Source organism: Chroicocephalus ridibundus, chromosome 1, assembly GCF_963924245.1.
Source record: "Chroicocephalus ridibundus chromosome 1, bChrRid1.1, whole genome shotgun sequence".
Lineage (NCBI taxonomy): Eukaryota > Metazoa > Chordata > Aves > Charadriiformes > Laridae > Chroicocephalus > Chroicocephalus ridibundus.
In genome coordinates, this window is record NC_086284.1 from 8,698,593 (window position 1) to 8,720,694 (window position 22,102).

General features: G+C 48.2%; 1 protein-coding gene across 12 annotated transcripts in view; it reads right to left on the minus strand.

Moving 5' to 3' along the window:
* FAM168A (family with sequence similarity 168 member A) overlaps positions 1 to 22,102 on the minus strand; it is a 222,045-nt gene that overhangs the window by 14,051 nt on the left and 185,892 nt on the right. For 8 of the 12 annotated variants that reach the window (XM_063327609.1, XM_063327529.1, XM_063327536.1 and 5 more), the window contains 2 exons: positions 15,423 to 15,503; positions 5,470 to 5,595 (listed from right to left, as the gene is read on the minus strand). In XM_063327609.1, coding sequence (XP_063183679.1) covers positions 5,470 to 5,595; positions 15,423 to 15,503 — 207 coding nt within the window. Of the gene's footprint in view, positions 1 to 5,469; positions 5,596 to 15,422; positions 15,504 to 16,416; positions 16,555 to 22,102 lie in introns of those variants that run through there. The other 4 variants (XM_063327618.1, XM_063327589.1, XM_063327576.1 and 1 more) reach the window with 3 other exon arrangements.

The following is a 22,102-nucleotide window of genomic DNA, read 5'->3' on the forward strand; positions in this document are numbered from 1 at the left end:
CCGTAAGACCTCATGGCAAGTAGAGCATCTAAAGAAGGTGCCACCTGCCCTGAGGATGGGATGTCCCTGCACCAAGGATACACGGCACCTGAATTCTCAACCTTTAGAGGCATTTCCAAGGAAGGTTCTATGAAATTGTCCCTGAAACATTATTACTTAAGAGCTGAATTGGGGAAAATCCTCAAGAATACCTGAAGTTGTGTTTTAAGGGTTTGGGTTTTTTTAAGGGTAGACTAAAAGCTGAGCTGCTGCCATGACACACCTTGGACTGCATCAAGTGTGCCATGGAGGCATCAAGGTGCTGGTCACAGCTCTATGAATGGTTAAAATAAATGGAAATGGTAAAAAATCTGCTCGCACGAGCAAGGAAAAGCACGTGGGCTGGGATTACTGGTGGGAAATGGTAGCCAGCTCTTGCAGGAGGGCTGGGAGAAATCATCCTTAGAGCAAACGGGTCCCAAAGACTGTGTAGGATGGAGAGGAGAAGTCAAGGCTCAGCCCAGCGATAAGATGTCTAAACACTCAAATATAACGAACTAATTTACTCAACCAGTGTTCAGGGCAGCAATTAATGAAGGCTAAGATTTCAAGTCTGCTAATATCCCATATTATCCGCCCAGCACTGAAACAGCGTGAAGATAACAAGGAGCTTTCTAGGAAGTCCCAAACAGCATCTCACCGCCTCCTGATTACTGCAGATTGGAAAAAATGTGTTAATTAAAAAGCGGAATAGCTGTGACCCTTTTTCTGACTCACATTAGCAGAACAGCAACTAGATTTAAATGAGAGATGGAAGCAGCGAGAGGAAATGCAGGTTCAAAACGGCCGTATTCACCATAGCAGCAGAAGCGGAGACTCCTCCATCACAAGGTCCTCCAGGAACCCAACAATGTCACCTACAGACCAACCAACCTCCTGGTTTTCAACCTTATGGATGTTTTTTTTCTATTCTGAACTCATCGTTTCAGGCAAAGACCTTGCAGGCTGCCAGTTGTCAGCATCAAGCTTCATTTCTGATGGGCGTCTGGAGATGTGGACCAGCTCAAGGCTGTGCGGTTTCACCGCCTTGAATGCTAACACTTGCTGCGGTTTCCCGACCGCTGAATCACAGACAATTCAGCTACGATATTAAAAAGGGTATTAAACATAATAGTCCAGGCAGATATCATCTTCCATGTTTATAAATTGGGAAAAAAAACGGAACAATTTGCGGGTAAAACTGACGCGTAATCAAGTTTTAATGACACAAGATGATGGAGGCTCCTCTCGGAAAAGCATGTCTGACAGCTAATTTTAAAGCCTAATTATGACTATCTAACACCTTATTAGGATTAGGAGGTTGGCATGGCCTGCGCTTTGCTGCTTCGCGGTTCAGCGGCAGGCTGGGATTTTAAAAGCAATAGCGAGCCTTTAAGCTCCAGCTTCTATTAAAATTGCTGATTAAATCCCTCGTGCCACTCTAGAAATTTCAACCTTATTGATCCCGCAACACAGAAGTGCCCTGAATTGCACAGATAAATTTTTCTGTAATAGCACAAAGGCTGGGGGGGGACTGGAGGGGGGGAACCTCTGTGATGAGTTTTGTATCACCACCTCCTCTTGTTTCCACATGAAGGGTTCACGGCAACCATGATTCCTTAGATGAATAAGGAATTGGCTGGATGGCCACGTTCGGAGTTTCAGTCAACAGCTCAATGTCCAAGTGGAAACCAGTAGAGAGTGGTGTCCCTCAAACTTTGGTACTGGGACCAATATTGTTTGGTATCTTCATCAATGATACAGGCAATGGGATTGAGTGCACCGTCAGCAGGTTTGCAGATGACACCAAGCTGAGTGGTGGAGTTGATACACTAGTGGGAAGGGATGCCATCCAGCGGGGCCTGGACAAGCTTGAGTGGGCCCAGGTGAAAACTCGTGAAGTTCAACAAGGCCAAGTGCAAGGTCCTACACCTGGGTTGGGACAGTCTCCAGGATGGAGAACAGACAGCCCTGCAGAGCAGGACCTGGGGATACTGGTGGGTGACAAACTGGACATGAGATGACAATGTTGCACTTGCAGCCCAAAAAGCCAACTGCATCCTGGGCTGCATCCCCAGCAGCGTGGCCAGCAGGGCAAGACAGGGGATTCCGCCCCTCTGCTCCGCTCTGATGAGACCCCACCTGGAGTACTGTGTCCAGCTCTGGGGCCCCCAACATAAGAAGGTCATGGACCTGTTGGAGTGAGTCCAGAGGAGGCCACAAAGATGATCAGAGGTCTGGAACATCCCTCCTATGAAGAAAGGCTGAGAGAGTTGGGGTTCTTCAGCCTGGAGAAGACTCCAGGCAATGTTTTTAAACTGAAAGAAGGTAGGTTTAGATTGGACATTAGGAGGAAATGATTTATGATGAGGATGGTGAGACACTGGCACAGGATGCCCATAAAAGTTGTGGATGTCCTACCATTAGTAATGTTCAAGGTCAGTTTGGACAGGGCTTTAAGCAACCTGGTCTAGCGGAAGATGTCCCTGCCCATGGCAGGGGTGTTGGACTAGATGATCTCTGAAGGTCCCTTCCAACCCAAACCATCCTGTGATTCCATGATTCTGTGATTCTATGAAAATGCACTTGCAAATTCAAGCTTTGTCTACGGAAACTGCACTCGGCGCACTCCCAATCCCAGGAGCAGCAGCAGATCCCCCAAGGAGGACACAGGGCAGAGCTCGGGGCTCACGCTGTGGCAGCTCCGGGAGGTCCTACGTGGTTGCATGGCCCACTTGAGTCTGACCGGTTCTGGGTGTCTGGTCCTGCTTCTGCTACCGCCCTTCAGCTTGGCTCTTCCTCCTCCAGCCTTTTTTCCTGGCTTTATGGTCCATCCACTTTCCCCCTCCACCCAGGGGGCTGGAGGAGCAGCTTTGGAGTGGTGAGCATGGGGACATCACAGGGGATGATGCCATGGTGTGGACATCACCTGCCTGGCAGGCTTGCTTTGCCTCTGCCCAAGTCCTCCCTGGCACGTTGTCACTGCCACCACCACCTCCACCAGCCAGAGAAAAGCAAACAAGAGGCTCTGGGGCAGAAATGACCATAAAAATCGATAACCTTGCTCATTACCGTGCGCAAAGCTTTGTGTTTGTGACCCTCCTGATCTCAACTGCAGCATCTAAACAACAAAACAACCAACCTCAGGCAAAACCAAGCTTTGAAAACCCGTCATTAAAGGACAAAACGCCAAAAGGCAAAGGCATGTGTCCCCACACCGCAGGCAAGGCCAGGCTGAAGGCATCTGGGCAGCCCTTCCCCAGCCTTTAAGCTCATGCACGTCTTGCCATGGTCTTTCACTACAGGTTCACAGCCCGTTGGAGACCTCGGCACCTCGTCTGTCTTACTGGTGCAGAGGTGGAGAGGCACTGAGCAGCTATTGCATATTTATTCGTATTTATCCCTGTTCAGTGTGCAGCTCCAGACCATTCTGGTGGGCGCTCTTCACCCTGGGAACAGACAGACTCATCTCCCAGCCTTCTCCTTGGCTCTGACACCTTGCTGATGCTCATGAGTAAGTTCTCACCCATCTCCTGACACGGGATGCCCAGGGAAGGCCATTCTCCCAAGAACGAAACCCAGGCTCGATGAGATCGCGCCGAAGGACAGAACCAATTTGGGATTCCCAACCTGAAACGCTTCTGATTTTTCAGAGCCTGCGGTCTCCCAGCAGAGCTCTGGCTCTGGCGAAAGCCAACTGCAGCTATAAGCCTGAAGCATCTCTGCAAATCAAACCTCAAGGCTTTATCTATTAAATTGAATTTCCAAATTAAATGTGCCCAAGCCAGTTCTCTGGAAGCGAAGCCAACCTTCACAGGTCTGGCCAGCGACTGCATTAGTAATCTCCTTTATCACCCACACTGGGTGGCCACAGCCAAATTTTGCCCCCAGACCCTCTCCTACCACAGTACCTGCTCCTGCCCTCTGCGATTTCGAGGGAGGAATCTCACCTGCAGCAGCCCGGCGGTGAAACGGGGAGGAGAAATCACATCCAGGCATGGGTTGAACTCCAAGGGAATTTTGCCGAATAATATCTAGGTTTCTACTAATTACAAGCTGAGATTTTCCAAACAGCCACAACTTGGTCAAATCTGGTCTGGCGTGAAATTAGGTGCGATGCAAAGCGCATGCACCATGTCAGGCATAGAGTTCCTACCCCAAAGACTGGTAGGGATGTCCCTTTTCAAAAATAAAGTCTCCCGAAGGCTTTTAAAAGGTTTATTTTTAATAATTGTTTTCATTTAAAAAAAAAAACAAACCACCCTCAATATTTCTTCCTCTTATCTCATTCTGTAAATGATTTAATTTAGCACAAAAAGGGAGCCTGGAGCAGACTGCCGGTGAGGAACGCTTCACCCCACGTGTGTGCATGGGCACAGCGGTCCATGCCTTGCAAACAACGTGGCCCCTGGGGAATCACTTTTAAGATCTCTTATATTTTTTCTTCAAATACCACTTGGAGTTTCTCCAGGTCCCAGGGGTGTTGGGAAGGTTAATTTTGCCTTTTGAACCCAGGAGTGGTCCCACCTCACGCTTGCAGCATGCCCAATACTGGCCATGCCCCCCCTTTAGCAGGCAACATGAGGGCGAGAGCAGCCAGGCAGGGGACAGGGGACACCCCATTGACCAGGGGAAGCACCGGGGGCCTTATCAGGGAGCTTATCGCCCCTCCTGAAGGCACAGTTTGGCACCTTTGGGCATAAGATGGCAAGGCTCCACCTGGAAAAGCCCGTTTGACTGCGATGGGTAAGCAGCAGCCCCTCCCCCTGCTTCTGCTCAGCCAGTTTGAGTTAAAAGGTGGGAATTTCACCCGGGTTCCTTGAAAATCATGCTTTATTTTGGAATTCTCTCACTTTTTAAGGGAATAGGAAACAATCTGCCTTGGGTTTTTCTATGCTTACCGTTCTGCTCAACCACAGAGCATCACCACTGCAGAGAGACACCTGCGAACAACCCCAGGTTGCTCCTGGGGACTAAACGCTCAGCTAAGAGGCCTTCACCCTTCTCCACTTGACTCTTCCTCCTCTGAAGGAGCACTAGAAGGGTCGGTGCTCTCCTCTTCATGCTCCTGCATGGCTTTAACACATGCGAACAGCAAGGAGCAGGGATGCTACCTGGTTTTCAGAAGAGAAAACCCAGGAGCTCTGCAAAATTTCATCCCAGAAGGGAACTGCAGCAGCAGCGCAATGCTCCCACCGGGCAGCTCCGACAGCAGAAGGTGATGGATCTGCTACATGGTGCCAGCGAGCACGCCAGGACCCTCACCTCTGTCAGGGCTCAGCACCCAAGGAAGTACACATGGGGACGCGTACACCTGCACGGACATGGACGATCCCATCCTTTGCAAACAGGCTGATTCCCACTAACCCCATCCCCAAATAAACCCACGGGAGGGGAGGCAAACGGGCACAAAACAACCAAGTAAAACCCCAGAAGAAAAGGTTTATTTACTGAATGCTGCAGAAGAAGCCTGATAAGTTCTGTTCTCGGTCCCGGTGTCCACCGGGAGGTGGAAGGTGCCCTCCGTGGCACAGGAGGAGGAGGTCTGTGGCCAGGCTTGCTTCATCAGAAGTGTAGCTTGAGTGGAGACAGAGAAGAGGTGTCACACAGAGCAATGAAGATACAACCTCCCGCGTTTATGTCACCTTTGAACGACTTTGCTGCTCTCCTCCTTTCCCTCCCACCTTTTAAGGACAGCTATCCACAGGAATTTCACGCCGTGGTTCCTCTCACCCCCACCTGCTCCCCATGGAGGGATGGTTTGCACAGCACATGGCAGCAAACCAGTTACCTACCCCAAACTGGTTTCCTGAGCTAAGCGACCTGCATGAAGATCTACTTCTGGGGGAGGTGGCCAGCAGAGTCACCATCCCTCCCCAGATACCACTGGTCACCTCTGTGCATCAGGACCAGTAACGGCTGCCCTTGGCCTTGTGTTTCCCAGTTGGGAAACAAGTTAAGCCTGGTGTGCAAGGCTTTTTATTCACAGTAAACCCCTTTGAGATGCCTGCATGGCAGGTACCACCAGTGGACAAGGTACTGGTCGCTGTGACCATCCCATCACAGCATTGGGTGTTCCATAGAAACTCTGGAAAGGACAGTCAGCAGAAGCAGTGGCTTTGGGCAGGTGGCTCTGTATCCCAGTTTGCGGAAAAGTATTTATGAAGCCAAGTAAAATAATCCAGAAGAATCACAAGAGCCAAACCTTGGGGGATTTGAGAGGGGGCCAACAGAATTCAGTCATTTTGAGGGCCTTAAATTTTCTGAAAGAGGAAATGGTCTTATACAAACTGCCACAATGCACCTCTGTGTGATGAACCACTGGCTCCACCTTTATCCTGTATCCAAACACATTGCCAGTGCTCACCTAAGTACTGCTGTTACACCAAAGGCTTTCTGGAGCACATCTACGGAGAAGGCAGATCACCAACACAAGCCTGCAACCAAGCTCCTTCCCAAAGCTGGTGCCTCCAGGAAAGACTCATCAGGTCTTTTTCTGGTTTTATTTTTTTTTTTCCTCCCCTGAAACTATGGATCTGTTGTAACTTTTTGTTCCAGACTAGTCTCAAATGGTGGCCTCCACCATCCTTGGTTTAAGTCCCACCACCTCCCAACGGAGTGCACGTATTTTTTGAAAGCCTCAGCCAGTTATTACAGCTCGCCGCTCGCCAGCTTAACAAGTTGCTCTCGTCGTCATTATAAAAGAAATAAGCTCCAGGTTTTCCACGTACGTATTTTGCACACCCCGCACTAAGGAAAGAAAACCAAGCGGGGGTTGATCGATCCTCCGCAAGGCGCTTTGTGATTAGACCTTGCTGTGAAGTTGTGGAGGGTAAAGGAGGTAAAATGATGCAGCTGCTGGAATCAAAGAAAATCACCAACTTCTGTTTCTTTTAAAGTTATTTTTGGTGAACGCAGAATGTAGACTGTTGACACGCTCTCTCTACACCAAATTACTGAATTCATCAAGATCTCTAGAAGGTTGAGGGTCAGGGCATGTCCCCGTTGTCCCCTTCTCCCCACACTGGTGGCACTAGGGACAGGTAGGATTTCCCCAGAGATGCAATAAAGGGATTCTGCATCAGATCTGCAAACTCAAGAGGCTTCTGAAGGAAAAAAAAAAAGGACCTTTGGGCAAGAGAGGAACAAAGGAGGTGTGATTTTTTTTAGGCAGGGAACTGCTTCTAATAGCAGAACCATCCAGACTCGGACAAAGCCATCTGGGGCAGAAAGAGGAGCTCTTTGGGAGGGACACCACGGCCCACAGGAGAAGGTGGTGGGTTCCTTATCCTCCCTGCTGGCCCCAAAGGAGTCACACATGAAGATACTTTAAAACTGCCCTTCACAACTCCTTCTCCCAAGCAAGCTCCTACCCCCAGGGGGGGCAGGGCTCAGTGCTAAGCCCCACAGAAGGGACTCCATGACTTGGTCAGGGTTTGTAAACCTTTCTGCAACCCAAAGGCAAGTGCAATGATGTTTCAAACCCCTCCAACGCCTCCATGTCTGCTCAGACTCTTCATTAACCATCTCCGAAGATGCAGCTGTAAATCTGGAGTGCCCCAGAGCTGGAAGTTGGGGATGAGTGATTGAGGAGGCCAAGGAGGAACCGGCGCTGGGGCCACAGCCCACACCAGCCACCCCAAAGGTCCTAATGGTTGGACGTTACTGCCCAGAGAGAGCGGAGAAGCATTGCTGCAGGTCCGTTGGTCCACTAAAAACTCAATGAGATCACTCTGCTGGTGTGGGACAGAAATACAGGAGCATGGAGGAGACCTGGCAGCGACGCTTTACTGGACGGCATGGCAATCCTCAGCTGTGCGGAGATGTTTATGGGTGCAAGATCCGGCTGGATGGTGCTCCACTGTTGGAGAAGTGGAAACATTCTCCTTTCTCACTTTCTTCAAGGGAAAACGAAGAGGTTTGTGGGAAGCGAGAGATTCGGAGCACAATTTCTCCTCCTCTCAAGCACTGATCAACGTTCTGCTCCGAGCCTGTTGCCCCCTCCCAAAGGTTTGCGAGTTATTAAGGATTTCCAAACTGCCTTGCTTTATTTTCCACGGTACGCTGCGCTCCTGAACATCACACTGGAGAGCTAACTCCCAGCGCTGAGACAGAAACACTCTTTCACTTATGCTTTTTTTCTCAAAATCAGATTCATTTTTGCCTCTGGATTTCACAAAGGTTTTAATCTCCAAGACTGATGAGACAATTCATTTAGATGTTATATGAATCCTTCCTCTGCGTTTTCTCCTCTCCACATTAAACCTACCAAAAAATCTAGGTAATTTGGCGTCTGAGATGGCTGGGAGCTTGCAACTTATAGCTATGCATGTTCTTTACATTAAATCATGGATCCTCAGAGAATCCATCACTTAAAACTACACAAAAGGTGAACCAAGGAGGCTTCCAGGAACAGGAATATCTCCTGGTCCTTTGCAAGAGCTACAATGCACAGAGGTTACAAACCAGCTGCGACTATCTAGTATCGTTTAAGGTCTATCTCCTACCAGTGTCTTCTGGATTTGGTTTAGCCTCTCGCCTACGCTGTTCATTGAAAAATAAAGAGCTTTTATTGGTTATCTCTTGGATCTCTGGCAAATCTAGTGGTGGGAACGGGGCAAGCAACGTGAACCGAGCATAGGTGTCTGCAGTGTTGGGTCCAGTCTGTCTACCTGCGAAGACCTCTAGCCAATGTGGTAACGTTCAGGACATATTTTAAGTAGAAAAGAGAAAAATAAGAACCAGATGGGCCTGAAGAAAATGCCATGAATTAACTGGAGTACAGAATCGCAACAAAAGGACGAAGCAGATGATAACGGTGTATATATATTTCTTGCTTCCCTCTGCCAACCTTATTTGTGACGGATACGGCCTTGAGCCTCGTACGAAGTTCGCAATAAGCTTAATTCTTCGGGCAGCCCCATCACCTTGTGCCCACGTGCCTCACACGGTGGGAGCACTGGCTCTTATCTACAGGATATTCACCCCATCGGACCTCAAGATACCCACCTTAGGGGACCCACCGATGTCCCTAATTAGTCAGTGGGTGCCTATAGAGGATGGTTCGGAGCACTTATACGGGGAAAAACAATGCCTACACTTTCCCTCTGCAGAGCCACGTTTCCTCCGGGGAGGACCCAGAAGGAGGAATGGGGGATCGGAGCCTCCGTCCTCGTCCCACAGCATCCCCACCGAGACCCCTAATTTCCGAGGCTGATTTTAGAAAATCTCCGCTCTGCTCTGCGAGGGCACTGAAGTAATGGATGCAGAGCATTATTCTCCCCTGCATTATTAATAAACGCAGTTAAAGCATAAGCCAGCCTCCATGCGAAAAGTGCATGCCCTACTTTCAGGAAAATAAAAAGGCACGCTTTAATGAAGGAAGTTAAAACAAAACAACCATCTCAGGAAGACAGAATGCCTGGGAGGGAACACGCACCGGGCTTAATGAAGACATACATTTTTTTTATTTATTTTTTTTTTAAATTGGCGTGCCTCGTTCCTCTGCGGTAGAGTGATTTCAGGCGCTCATTTTTACATACTTGAAAGGAGATTTTTTTTTAATAACGCTGTCCTAAATAACCAGGTTTATTGCAAGCATCAGAATTTGCAATGCCGGTGTCTGGCAGTGATCTTGTAGCCTGCCTTGTGTCCCCCTAACAAATACGGAAAAAGGCAACAGGAAAATCCCGCTTGTGTTGTTTCAATGAATTGGGATGGAAAGAAATTCGCTCCCTTGCTTGAGACAGGGCTGCTTTGGCCGAGCTTTGCAAGCAACGCAGCGTCTGGCTGTTATCTGTGCCTTGGTTTGAAATAAACTGGTGAAGAATTTGTCATCTTTTTGGTGCTCAAACATTAGCAAATATTCACCAGATACCTGACGCTGACAGAGGGAGAAGTCAAGACTGGCTCCAGTTATCATTTTCCTTTCCTCACTGCTGCTGCACCTGCATGGACCAAGGGGACTCTAGGCTTCTCCAAGCTCCTATCCATGTCTCCTTACGCTTCTCTGATTGAGGCAATTACAAAGTTTGGGACAATAAATCATTTACTTTTCCACATGGATCCCAGGGTCTTGGGAACCATGAGGTCTACAGAAGAGCACGAGCATCGCTGACTTCCAGTGTGGCGTCAGGGACTGTAGCGTGAGTGTCTGGAGGAGGACATGAAGGATGAAAGCGGATGGTACATAAGTAGCAGGTATTTGAAAATGAGCCTTTGAAAATTCACCACCACCGTTGCACTTGACGTCACTTGGGGTGAACCACGCCAAGGGCAGGAGCAGAGGGCAGTCTTCTTCGCTAGGTGGTTGACGTCTTGCTAGGATTTTGCATGGAAGCCAAGGAAAACTCATGAGGTCTGGGGCAAGAGGCACCTAACCAGAGAGAGCTCATCTGAGGAACACTTTCAGAGTGGACCAGAGAGGGTGACCAAGCTTGCAGAGAACAGCTTTCAAGATTGACAGCTCACTTTCAATTACATCCCACAAATTCACAAGTCAGAAGCAAAGGACGCTCTTCCCACCCTTTTCAACCTCTATTCCAAGCAGTACTAAGGGACACATTTGCCTGGTTAAGCTACATATGGAGAATCGGATATTCAAGCAGATGAAACTTTGGCTGGCGATTGCTTTTTTAGGGATCCTGAAGGATTTCTGCCAGCAGGTACCATCCTCCCCCCACCCCAGGAGGTTTGACACAGAAGAACCTTGTCGGTGGATGGGATGCGTTTGGAAGCAGCAAATTCCGCTGGGAGCACGCAGCATCTCTTTCTGCAGCGAGGCAACGAAAGGCTCGACATCTAAAATTCCTTAAAAATACATTTAGAATTAGTTTGCTGTACCGCAATCGGAGATTTTAAAAATAAAGCCAGTTCCCCTCTGATTCCAAGTGTGTTTGACGGACGGCATGAACCCCAGCAGCATGTTCTTCTCCGCGGCGGGGTTATTTCCAGCCTCCCGTATGACAGCAGCTGATTCAATTTGAGTAAACGCTCTCCGTACCGATACAGCCGACTGGTTTTACATCAGCCACTGAACCACAGTATTACTTTAACTCAATTCCATTTAACACAGTTGAGGATGCTGCCTGCTCTGCCGCGTGTACCCAACTGCTGGAATATTTTACGGAGCTTGTTTTGCATTAGCTGTCTCTCAGAAATTCTGAGGTTTTCTCCTTTCAGTCTGTTTTCCATAGAGAGGCGACCACTGACAGTGGGTGCGATGCTGGGAGGTCCTGAGCGGTGGAGCCCGTGGGTTCTTCACAAAGTTGTTAATGTGGCATCTTGCCGGTGGCAGAATCAGGATCTTAAAGACCGTAATTCCATAAAAACTGGCAGGGAGTTGCAAGGAGCTTGAAAAAAACCCCTCTAAATTTAAGAAAGGTCAGAGCCAGGATTGCTTCTGTAGCCTTTACTCTACCTCTAAAGCTGCTGTTGATGGATGCTGTCCTCACTCACAGCATCACACCGGCTTTTTGTCTCCGCTCGCTGGCACTTGTGCGTCCCCGGCTGCTCAGCCGCTGCTCTGAGAAAGGCTCCGAAAGCATCTTTCCTCCCGGCTGCAGACGAACGAGCTGAGGGCTCTGAACCATGCCTCCGACGAGATAAATCTCCAAGTAGTGGGGGGAAAAAAACCAAACAACCCTGCCGCGATTTTAAATTGCATTGATTTCAAGAGCTGCATGATTGTTTATAAGGAGGATGGAGGCTTCTGCACAAGAGGAGGTGGGTTGAGGAGCACCAATTGTAATCTTTACTGTTTCCTCGCTAATTTAGAGCGCTACATGCCAGAAGATTTTTGTTCTTAATGCAAAATGACCTGCCAGCTTTCTGGACGTTAGGAGATTTTTAAGACGGAAATTATTAAAAGTATTTTTTAAGACTCATAAACAGAGAAATGAAATTTAACTGTCGAGCCGGCTGCGAACGCTTTCTCGCTTGAGCACTAAAGCCGCGTAACAAAAAGATGGGGCAAGGGGGGACAAAAATGATCAGAGGATTATTTTTTTTTTTTTAGAGAAAGCAAGTCGGTAAAGATTAGGATTGCGCGTCAGAAGGGAGCGTCAGGGGAGTGAACAAAAGGCTGGCTGCCACAAAGACGACTGACCAGGGCTTTCGTTTCCCCTTTCACATCATGCAAATCTAAAGCAACAGACAATTATTTGCACCGCTTTAAAAAAAAATAAATAAATAAGTCAGTAACTCAAGCCTTAATTAATCTGCAGAACTGCTTGCTGCCAAGTATTGTAGTGATAAAATATGGCAAGAATCAAAGCACGGGGGAGGTTGTAGAAGGACCTGGGCTGGAAAGGTTAGAGACCTAAGGTCTATACACTTAAACAGAATGAAATCTTCCCTAAATGTGGCAATTGCTGCAGCTGTTTAAAATACTTGAAAACTTCCAAGTGTTTTTTGTTTTTTTTTTTTTCTTAATTTGGAAAATTAAACTGAGTTGAAATAAAATCTTTCCAGGGGAATGCGTGGATTTCATCAAGATTTTGCGAAGAAAAGTGTTTTGTTTGGATAGCAATGCAGCATTTCTGGGGTTTGTTGGCTAATAGGAACCCCAGCCTCCCAATGATGGCGTCTGAGATGTACAAGAAGCAATACAGACCCCCCCCCCCGCCCAAAAAAAATAAAAAAATTCCTCGTCCTGCAGCGATTCGGGGCTCCCTCTCACTTGGGCGTCCCCTTGGCCACCTCCCCGCTCAGTGGTGGAGCTGCTGCCCGCACGCGGCACAAGCAATGGCTGGGGGCAAGGGACATTTTCTGATGTCCGGGCCAATATGCAGGAACGCTGCTGTATTTACATCCCTGGCCCAGCAGGGAGGACGTTGCCAGCCTCTGGCAGGACAAGCTACTAATAAATTCGTGTTTTGGGTTTTTTTATGCTATGGAGCTCTTTTCACTTTACTCTTTCAGCATTATATCCTTTAGGGGAATGTGAGGGTGGCCAGCACACATCTAAGGGAACAAAACTCGTCTCATATTACACGTTAAGATTTTCAGTGGGAAGAAACGTAGCTAAAGACCCTACCAGAAGCACATAAAACCAAACACAACACAACAGATCCCTTACAGAGTCATCTGCAGTAAATGGCTTTATTTAATAACCTTGCAAACTAACAGTGAATTTAAACTGTGATGTGGAGAAGACAGCACCAAAACTTTTTGGCAAGGAAACTCTCATTCCTGCTTCATCAGCTCTGGAAAGCTCCCGAGTCTGGGGATCCACTGATTTTACGACAGCCGGGAGACCAAAAACTTGGCAATTTAGAGGAGAAAGGGTTTAGCAAAACTGCCACAAAGCCCGGCTTTGTGTCCGTTATGCAAGCATCTATTTCACTCCGATGACGACTGAAGACTGAGCTGAAAAGACAGCTTTATGCAGAAGTTTTAAAATCCCACAGCTCTTTTGAGGCGAAGCCTTCAGAATAAACACCTCGGCCAACTGAAAAGCCATGAAGTCAAAACGAAGGGCGAGATTATTATTTTTCATCTCCAATGTGTGCTTGGAAATGGGGGAGCAAGAGATTTTTTTTTTTAGGCCTTTTTCATAAAACCCATGAAAAAAGGCTCAGTCCTCATTTCAGAAATGCTTTTCCAATCACAGTTCCGACACTGCCGATTCTTGCGTTTGACCTATGTGACCGTATCCCTTAAAGAAAACGCTCTGACAACACCCTACAGCCTAAAAACCCCACAGCTAATAAATGATGTTCTAATCACAGAATGGTTTGGGTTGGAAGGGACCTTAAAGACCTCCCAGTTCCAACCCCCTGCCCTGGGCAGGGACACCTCCCACCAGACCAGCTTGCTCCAAGCCCCGTCCAACCTGGCCTTGAACATTTCCAATGATGGGGCATCCACAGCTTCTCGAGGCAACAAGATCTCAAGATTGCTATTAAATAGGAGATTTCTTTTTCTCATACTACATTTCTTTTAATTCACTCTGGATAAAAGTTACATTTTGAAACTGGTACTTAGCCCTTAGGTTTCTATCACCCTTTGTCATGCCAAGAGGCTCCTGTCCCCCAGGTAATTTTGCTGAAAGCAGAGAACTTAACCGCGCTTTAAAAACGCAAGGTCGCTTGGTCTTTCCAAAGGGCTGGTTTCAGTAAAGCACTTAAATGCAGGTTTGACTTCAGTTAAATTATTTCCTGAGTGGGGGCCTAAGAGAAGTCTTCAACTCCAAAAAGAAAGAGACTTCTATAAAGGTTTCCAAGTTTGGGCTCAAAAGCATAAAAAAGAAGTGATGGATTTAGCAGAGCAACTCTAATATTCCTCATTAAGCACGGAACCTCATTAGTCTGTGCTGTGGTGAGCAAGAGGGAGGCAAAGAGGGAGATGGCATGGTTAAAGCAGCAGACTGGGAAAATCATTTTTGTACCAGCTCTCTGGAAGGATGGAGGAGAATTTGTCAAGGTTGGAGACAGCAGAGAGAGCAGGGCTCTCGGAGGATGATGAACGTGTCACCCATCAGCCTGGCTGGCAGGATGGTTCAGAGGAACTGCAAAGGAGGATGCAAAAAAGCACGTGGCTGGTGTGGAAAATGAAGACGTCCCTGAAAAATGAAGACCTTGTACATCCAAGTAAGGCTTCCCAGAGACAGACGGGGAGTAGTGGAGAAGGGAAGACAGGAGAGAGCCTGGCCGAGCTTTCATGGAACGCTGGAACAGGCAGATGACAAATACATCCCAATGGACATGCTGCAGCAGAGGTAGAAAACAACTGGCCAGACTGGGAAAGCCAAGGGAAAACAAGATTTTACGGAGAAGAGTGCGGCTGGTGCCGTCAAAGATAACCAGCGCTCCAAGGCTAAGGCAGAGGAGCTCCTGAGTTTGGCCAGAAGAGCTTGAGGCATCTTTGGAAGAGACATTGTAGGGTGGTGTGAAGGGCAGGAGTTGGACGGAAGCAGGAGCTGGACAGAAGAAGACACTAGGACAGACCCAGAGTCCATCAGTGCCACAGAAAAGAGGGGGACAGTAAAGACACGGCATGGGAGATCCAGACATCAACCAGGACATGGTTTCTGATCTATGACATGGAATGAGGAGAGAAAGACAAGCAGGAAGGCAATCTCGGGGAGACAGCGTGCGCTATTCAGAAAATATTAAAAGCCATCAATGCGCAGGTATCACAGCGATGAGGACTGTAAAATTCCTGGGATTAGTATTAAGATTCACGTCTCAAAAGTACTTTGCAACACAGACAAATATTCCCAACGGAGGGCGTGAAGTTAATGGCAGAGTTAGGAAGGGAAGAGCTTAACCGAGGCTCTTCCCTGGAAAGTATTTGCTGACAAACACACGGAAACTGCCGGGTTTTGTACACTGAGCAGCGAAAGGTAAATCCTGCAGCGTGCTTCGACACACCCCATCTCACCTCCACACACAGATTTTTACCTGGGGCATAGCCGGGGCTGCTGGTTGGATACATGTTTGGGTTGTAGGCTGGGGCAGCGGTGGGATAGCCCGTCGGATAACCTGCAACGAGAAAAAAAAGGAGAGATTACGCTTTTGTCAACGGGGTGAGAGAAGAGGACAGCACCTCTGGGAAGTAATAAACAACCTGTGTGAGCAAAGAGGCCGTGGGCACAGTTGAGAGGTAAAGCACAGATGTGGTCTCAGTTGGCGAGGGTATAGGAAGAACTATAAATCTGCTCTACAGACCTACGCGTGACATCATCAATATTTCATCTTCCCTCCTCTAGAAAACGAGGACGATAACCAGAATGCAGAATGCAGGAATGTTTAATGTGCTCTGAAGAAAACTACCGAGAAAATACGCACACGGAATGCAGAATTCAGCTAGGAGAAACCACCAGCACAGCTCTATCGGAAAGGTTTTCCTTGGCTGCTTGCAGCCATCGTAGCTTGATCATCACTTTGCATTCTAACGAGCTCAGCACCCAGCCCGCATCCTCGGTGCTCAGCACGTCCATTAACCAGAGCTTCTTGCTAAAGGGAAGGTAGAGACGTTGCATGAAAACATGCCAGCCCTTATATTCACTCATGGCTGCACAACTGCCATCCCTGGGAAGGACCCGATTACCTGCCAGGCCACCTGGAAGGAACACGCACGGCAGCTCGTACCCTTTGAAGCCACATGAGATTTTAATGGGCACTTTAGAAAAGGTTGCAGAGCATCTTCAATTTTCATCATCTTCACTCAGATCGGTCACAAGGAGTTCAGGGGAAATCATCTAAGCAGTCAGCTACATGGAGGCTTGGAAACCACCGTACACTGCACACCCAAGTCCCTACATGCACCCCCACACAGTGCAGATGTCTAGCAACACTCTTTTACTTCATCAGAAGTTCTCGTCCTCCATGAAGACCACAAACGACAACGTCCATACCTCGGTCTGCTCCATTTCGCTTTTGTTTATTGCCCTACCTCTATTTCTTGGAAGTCTTCCCAACTGAAAAGGGCAACACTCGACTAACTCCATCCCTTCTTACGTGCTCCTGCGTAAATCCCTCCGACAGACCGAACGGGACACGTTAATCTTCCTTTGCTGGCGGAGAGTTTGGCTTTGCTGTGCTTCACCGCCACGGCCGCTGCCCCGGTTTATCTGTGCATCTCATTGGCCATCGTCCCAGAGCAGAGCCAACCCAACGGCAGACAAAATGACCCTTGGAGAGTCTTTCCACGCCAAGCTCCACTGATGCTGTCTGCTGGTTGCCAACAAAGGCTGGAAAGAAGTAATTAGCAGTCGATTCACACCCCATCCTTTTTTTTTTGCTTTATTAAATAAAAGCGAGCGTGGGTCTTTCCTCCCCCATTTCTGAGCAGCAAGACAAACACATCGCGATCTCTCCCTCCCATGCCCCAAAGCTCACTGCTCTTCAACGACGCGCAGATTTCTAAAACCTGGCACCCGGCACACAGCCGACTACTGCGGCAAAATTTTGAGGTTCATTTGAATAACTCTAATTCAACAATCATGACCACTGTACCGGAATAAATGACTGTATGTTCTACCCTCTCATTTTCATCAGTGATATATTTGGCTTCTAAATCAGGTTAATTAAAAATTGCTGTAGTTAATGTTGGATAAGCAGCAGTTTAACAGATTTTTTTATTATTTTTTTTTAGGCTACATAAAACTATGCTGTCGTCGTACTCAGGAATATATACAGCCTTTTAGCAATCAAGAAGCTCCTCGGAAAGTTATTTGCAGATCCAGTGATTGCAAGCAGAACATTAATGATGAAGATCTTAAATCAGAAATATCCCTGCCTACTCTCTGCTTCATTAGAAGATAACCATTTCTTTTCCAGGACATTCATCGCTCCAGGGTCCTCCCACTGCCTACTCAACCTCGATGATCCCGCTTTGCCTCCTGACCAATCTGGCTAGGGGTGTTAAACCAACTCCAGCTCACTTCTTGACCACACCAAGCGTATTTCCCCTAGAATTCTCTCAACTGTGTTTCTACAAAGGGTTTTACCTCCTCGGCACACAGTTTAGTAGCCGATGGCTGTGCGTGCTTGCCATGGTTTTGGGAAGTCCCTTGCTCACCAACTAGGGATGGGATCTAGATGATAGCCTCTTGGGGCACACCAAGAAGTTCTGTGGTCTTTGCTGCTGGTTAATCCCCTCAAATAAGTCCTGAATCCCATGAATGGCTGCAGTAGCCCTTAATAATAGTCCTTAACTAATCATCCTTAAGTCAACAACCACGACAAACAGTCCTGCGTGACTACAGGCAGCAAATGTTTCATCTGTGCCCTCTGAGATATCAGCAGCACTCACACGCTATCAAATTCAGCAAAAAAAAAAAAAAAAAAAAAAATCCTTCACTTTTACTCGGACCAAAATTTTCAACATGAAGTTTATACAGAAAAAAACAAGCCTGAAATAAATCCGACCACTTCCAGACCACAGGAAAACTGTGGCTTTGGGTAAGCTTTTCCATCCAGCCAATTATTGAAAGGTTATTTCAGGCAGATGGAGACAAGAGTATATTTAGGTCGTCTTTCTCTTTTTTTGGGGTTTAACTTCTGCTTGGTAGGACTGCATCTTGCTTACTGTGGTATCTTTTGTTGTTCTGAAAGAAAGTTATGGCCATTTTCAGAATAATTGCATTTCAGGTAAATACCGTTTCTATCAAGGAAGCTTTAATAGCTTTGGACACGAAAAGATGCAGCCAGCCCTGCTCTACTCTATCTTCCACTTTGATCTCATAAACTTTGATAAGTGCTGACCTCCAGCAAGAAAACTTGTCCTTTCTATTTTAAGGGGAAACAGAGATGCGAAAGGTGCAGGAAAATTAATGTGGTTTGCTCCTTTTTTGGCCATACTAAAAGATAAGAAAGTAGAAGAATCAGGGGCAATTTGTGCCAGGGAAAATGCGCTTGAAAATTCCCAGTGCTCAAAACCCACTGGGTTTAAAAATACGTGAGACATTTTTATACCTTATTGGGTTTTGAGCTGTTAGGATTTATGTTTGTTGGCTCTTCTTCATCCCCCAAATGACCACAAACAAGCTTCTTGAGGAAAGCAAAAGCTGCAATCCCCACGATGATCCCCACATACCCTGGGGTATAAGACAAAGCACGGATACCAGGGCTTTGGGGCTATGAAGATGATGAGGGGACCAGAACACCTCTCTTAGGAAGAAAGGCTGAGGGACTTGGGTCTCTTTGGTCTGGAAAAAAGACGACTGAGGGGGGATCTCATCAACGCTTAGAAATACTGAAAGGGTGGGTGTCAGGAGGATGGGGCCAGGCTCTTCTCAGTGGTGCCTGGGGACAGGACAAGGGGCAACGGGCACAAACTTGACCATAGGAAGTTCCACCTAAACATGAGGAGGAACTTCTTTCCTGTGAGGGTGGCAGAGCCCTGGCACAGGCTGCCCAGAGAGGTGGTGGAGTCTCCATCCCTGGAGACATTCCAAACCCGTCTGGACGCGTTCCTGTGCCACCTGCTCTGGGTGACCCAGCTCTGGCAGGGAGTTGGACTGGATGGTCTCCAGAGGTCCCTTCCAACCCCTGCCAGTCTGTGATTCTGTGAAGGACCAGGGATGAGCTCAGAAACGGTGGCAGCACCAAAGCATCCAGCATCCCGCTCTCATTTACCCCCTGGATACCCTAAGAGACCTCCTGTAAATCCCTGGTCCTCCTGGAGACCCTGCTCCCCTCCTGCCACGTCTGCCTTGCCTCTTCAACTTGAATCTGCAAAAATAACAGCAAGTTCATTTATGTTGAGTGCTGCTAATCTTCACGGGTTTCCTACTGGAGGTAGGAAAACATCAGGGACAGAAAGAAAATATCCTTTACTTTCTACTTGTAGAGATCTGCATATGACGGGACCCCATCTCTGCTGGGGCTTGGGGCCTTATTACAGCAATGATGCAGCAGGAAAGAAAATGAGATGAAAACGCATTGAACAAAATTTATTAGGTTCCTCACAGAAGAAATCAAAAGTTGTTTTCTTGCTTTATTTTAATTTAATATCATCTCCACAATCAATAGAAGGAGGAAAGCCGGTGTTCATTTCATGTTCTCCCCAAGGAAAATACACCGCACGCCAGCGCTGAGAAGCACTAACCCAACTGCTTTAAAAATTACAAGGCAATAACTGGCTGCGCAAAGCGAAGAGCACACGGGGCTGCCTCAAGTAGGTATTTTAAAGCCGCCTTTAATTTTTCATGTATTTCTAAATGTTTCTAAACCATTCCTTCCAGTTCTGCTCACCCCTCTCCTCTTTGGTGCAAGGCTGCTTTTGATGAACGGCTTTTAGCTCGCGAGTCCCAGCTACTCGCCCCCTCTTTTTAACACGCACACCTTGAGGAGACGCACTAGTAAAGGAGTTCATGAAATAAATTCAAAGAATGGCATACAGAGCCCGCAAATGCATTTGTTTAGCCCAGGCTCCTTCGTGAATATACCCAGAACGCCCATAATAAAGCAGTTAGTTTCTATTTCCAGCTATATCTATTTTACTGCCTACATGCAAGAGAGATGCGTGTGTAACCATCCACACAAGCTCACCGCAGACCTCTTCTGCGCAAGACAAGAAAAAAGCCGGATGGGGCATTTAAGACAGCTCTTTCCATCCTGGAAAGCTTTCTGGGATAGTTTATTCCTGGTGCCCAGGTATCGAGCTCCTACGCTGCCGCTGTGGTTGTTCGGTACGACAGTACGGCACAAAATACTGAATTACTGGGGAGAAATGAGAGGGCAGGAGAGAAAAACCAGAGATGGCAGCAGGCAAAGGGCTGCCCTGGGCTGAAAGGCTGGCAGCAAGGTGGGGAGGATCAAAGAATCCAACGGGCAACGATAGAGGGGAAGGGTTTATTTGGGCTCATTCAAAGATTGGATTCATTATTATCTTTCATTCGCTTTGGCATTTGAAATTCAGGGTGCTCATCTCCATCCCAGCTCCGGCTCCTCCTTCCCACAAGCCACCAGAAGCCTTGTGACATCCCGCAGGTCAGCACTGCCAGGCTCCAGACGACCATGCATGAGGGACAAAGTGACATTAAAATTCCACAGCAAAGGCACCTGTGGCAAGTTTTAAAGAAGACGTCCCAATTTACTGATGTCCTCCCCATTTGTCTGCTTCCTCTAAAGGCAGCTTCAGCCCATCCTTGCCATAAATGAGCAACCTCCATCCACGGAATCACAGAATGGTTTGTGTTGGAAGGAACCTTTTTAAGGGCCATCTAGTCCAGCACCCTGCCCTGGGCAGGGACACCTCCCACCAGACCAGCTTGCTCCAAGCCCCGTCCAACCTGGCCTTGAACTCCTCCAGGGATGGGGCAGCCACAGCTTCTCTGGGCAACCTGGGCCAGGGGCTCACCACCCTCACAGCCAAGAATTTCTTCCTAATATGTAACCCAAATCTCCCCTCTTGCAGTGGAAAACCCCTCCCCCTGGTCCCATGGCTCCCCTCCCTCATCCAGAGTCCCTCCCCAGCTTTCCTGGAGCCCCTTGAGGGACTGGAAGGGGCTCTGAGGTCTCCCTGGAGCCTTCTCTTCTCCAGGCTGAACCCCCCCAACTCTCTCAGCCTGTCCTCCCAGCAGAGGGGCTCCAGCCCTCCCAGCATCTCCGGGGCCTCCTCTGGCCCCGCTCCAACAGCTCCATGTCTCTCCTGTGCTGAGGCCCCAGAGCTGGAGGCAGCACTGCAGGGGGGTCTCCCCCGAGCGGAGCAGAGGGGCAGAATCCCCCCCTCGCCCTGCTGCCCACGCTGCTGGGGACGCAGCCCAGGCTGTGGGGGGGTTTCTGGGCTGCCAGCGCACATTGACAGCTCACGTCCAATTTTTCATCTACCAGTATCCCCATGTCCTTCTCCTTTACCCTTTATCACCCAGTCTGTATCGATACTGGAGACTGCCCCGACCCAGGTGCAGGACCTTGCACTTGGCCTCGTTGAGCTTCATGAGGTTCACACGGGTCCACTGCTCAAGCCTGTCAGGCCCCTCTGGATGGCATCCCATCCCTCTAGCACATCACTCCAGTCCAGATTTGAAAAACCTGAGTAAATTTACAAATAGACAGAACTACAGATGCATTATTATGATGCCCTCTGACAGTGAAGAACCTCCTTTGGTTAACCAGCACCTTAACCAGGCTGTCAGCCTCCCTCTGTAAGCTTTAGGTCCAATCCTGGAGCTTGGGAGATGCCAACACGTGGTACCAAGCAGGGATTAGACCTTGTTTCCCCCAAATTTCATTTACGTTTCTAATTGTGTCACCCACTGCGCATATATCTTACACCCATCTAACACAGCCTTCTGAGCGCACACTATAAACCTCAATGTATCACAACATTCATGCCCTCTTGTCCTCCTGTTTGTGGATTTGTGCTCTTTTTTGTGTACGAACGTCACAAAAGACACATCCAAGAGACAGTGGGGTGCTCCGGAACCACTGTGTACTTCAGGGGACATTCCCTGGGGCTCTACTACTCATTTCTTCCCTCCAGCCCTGCTGAAATGGAGACATTCCCTGTTATCGGCACACCCGGGGCACACAGACACTAAAAAATGGAGCTGACAGAGCCCTTGAGAATACTTAGAAAAGGAATCAATTCGGTGATCTGAACCTGTCATGTTCACCCGGTCTGGTTATCA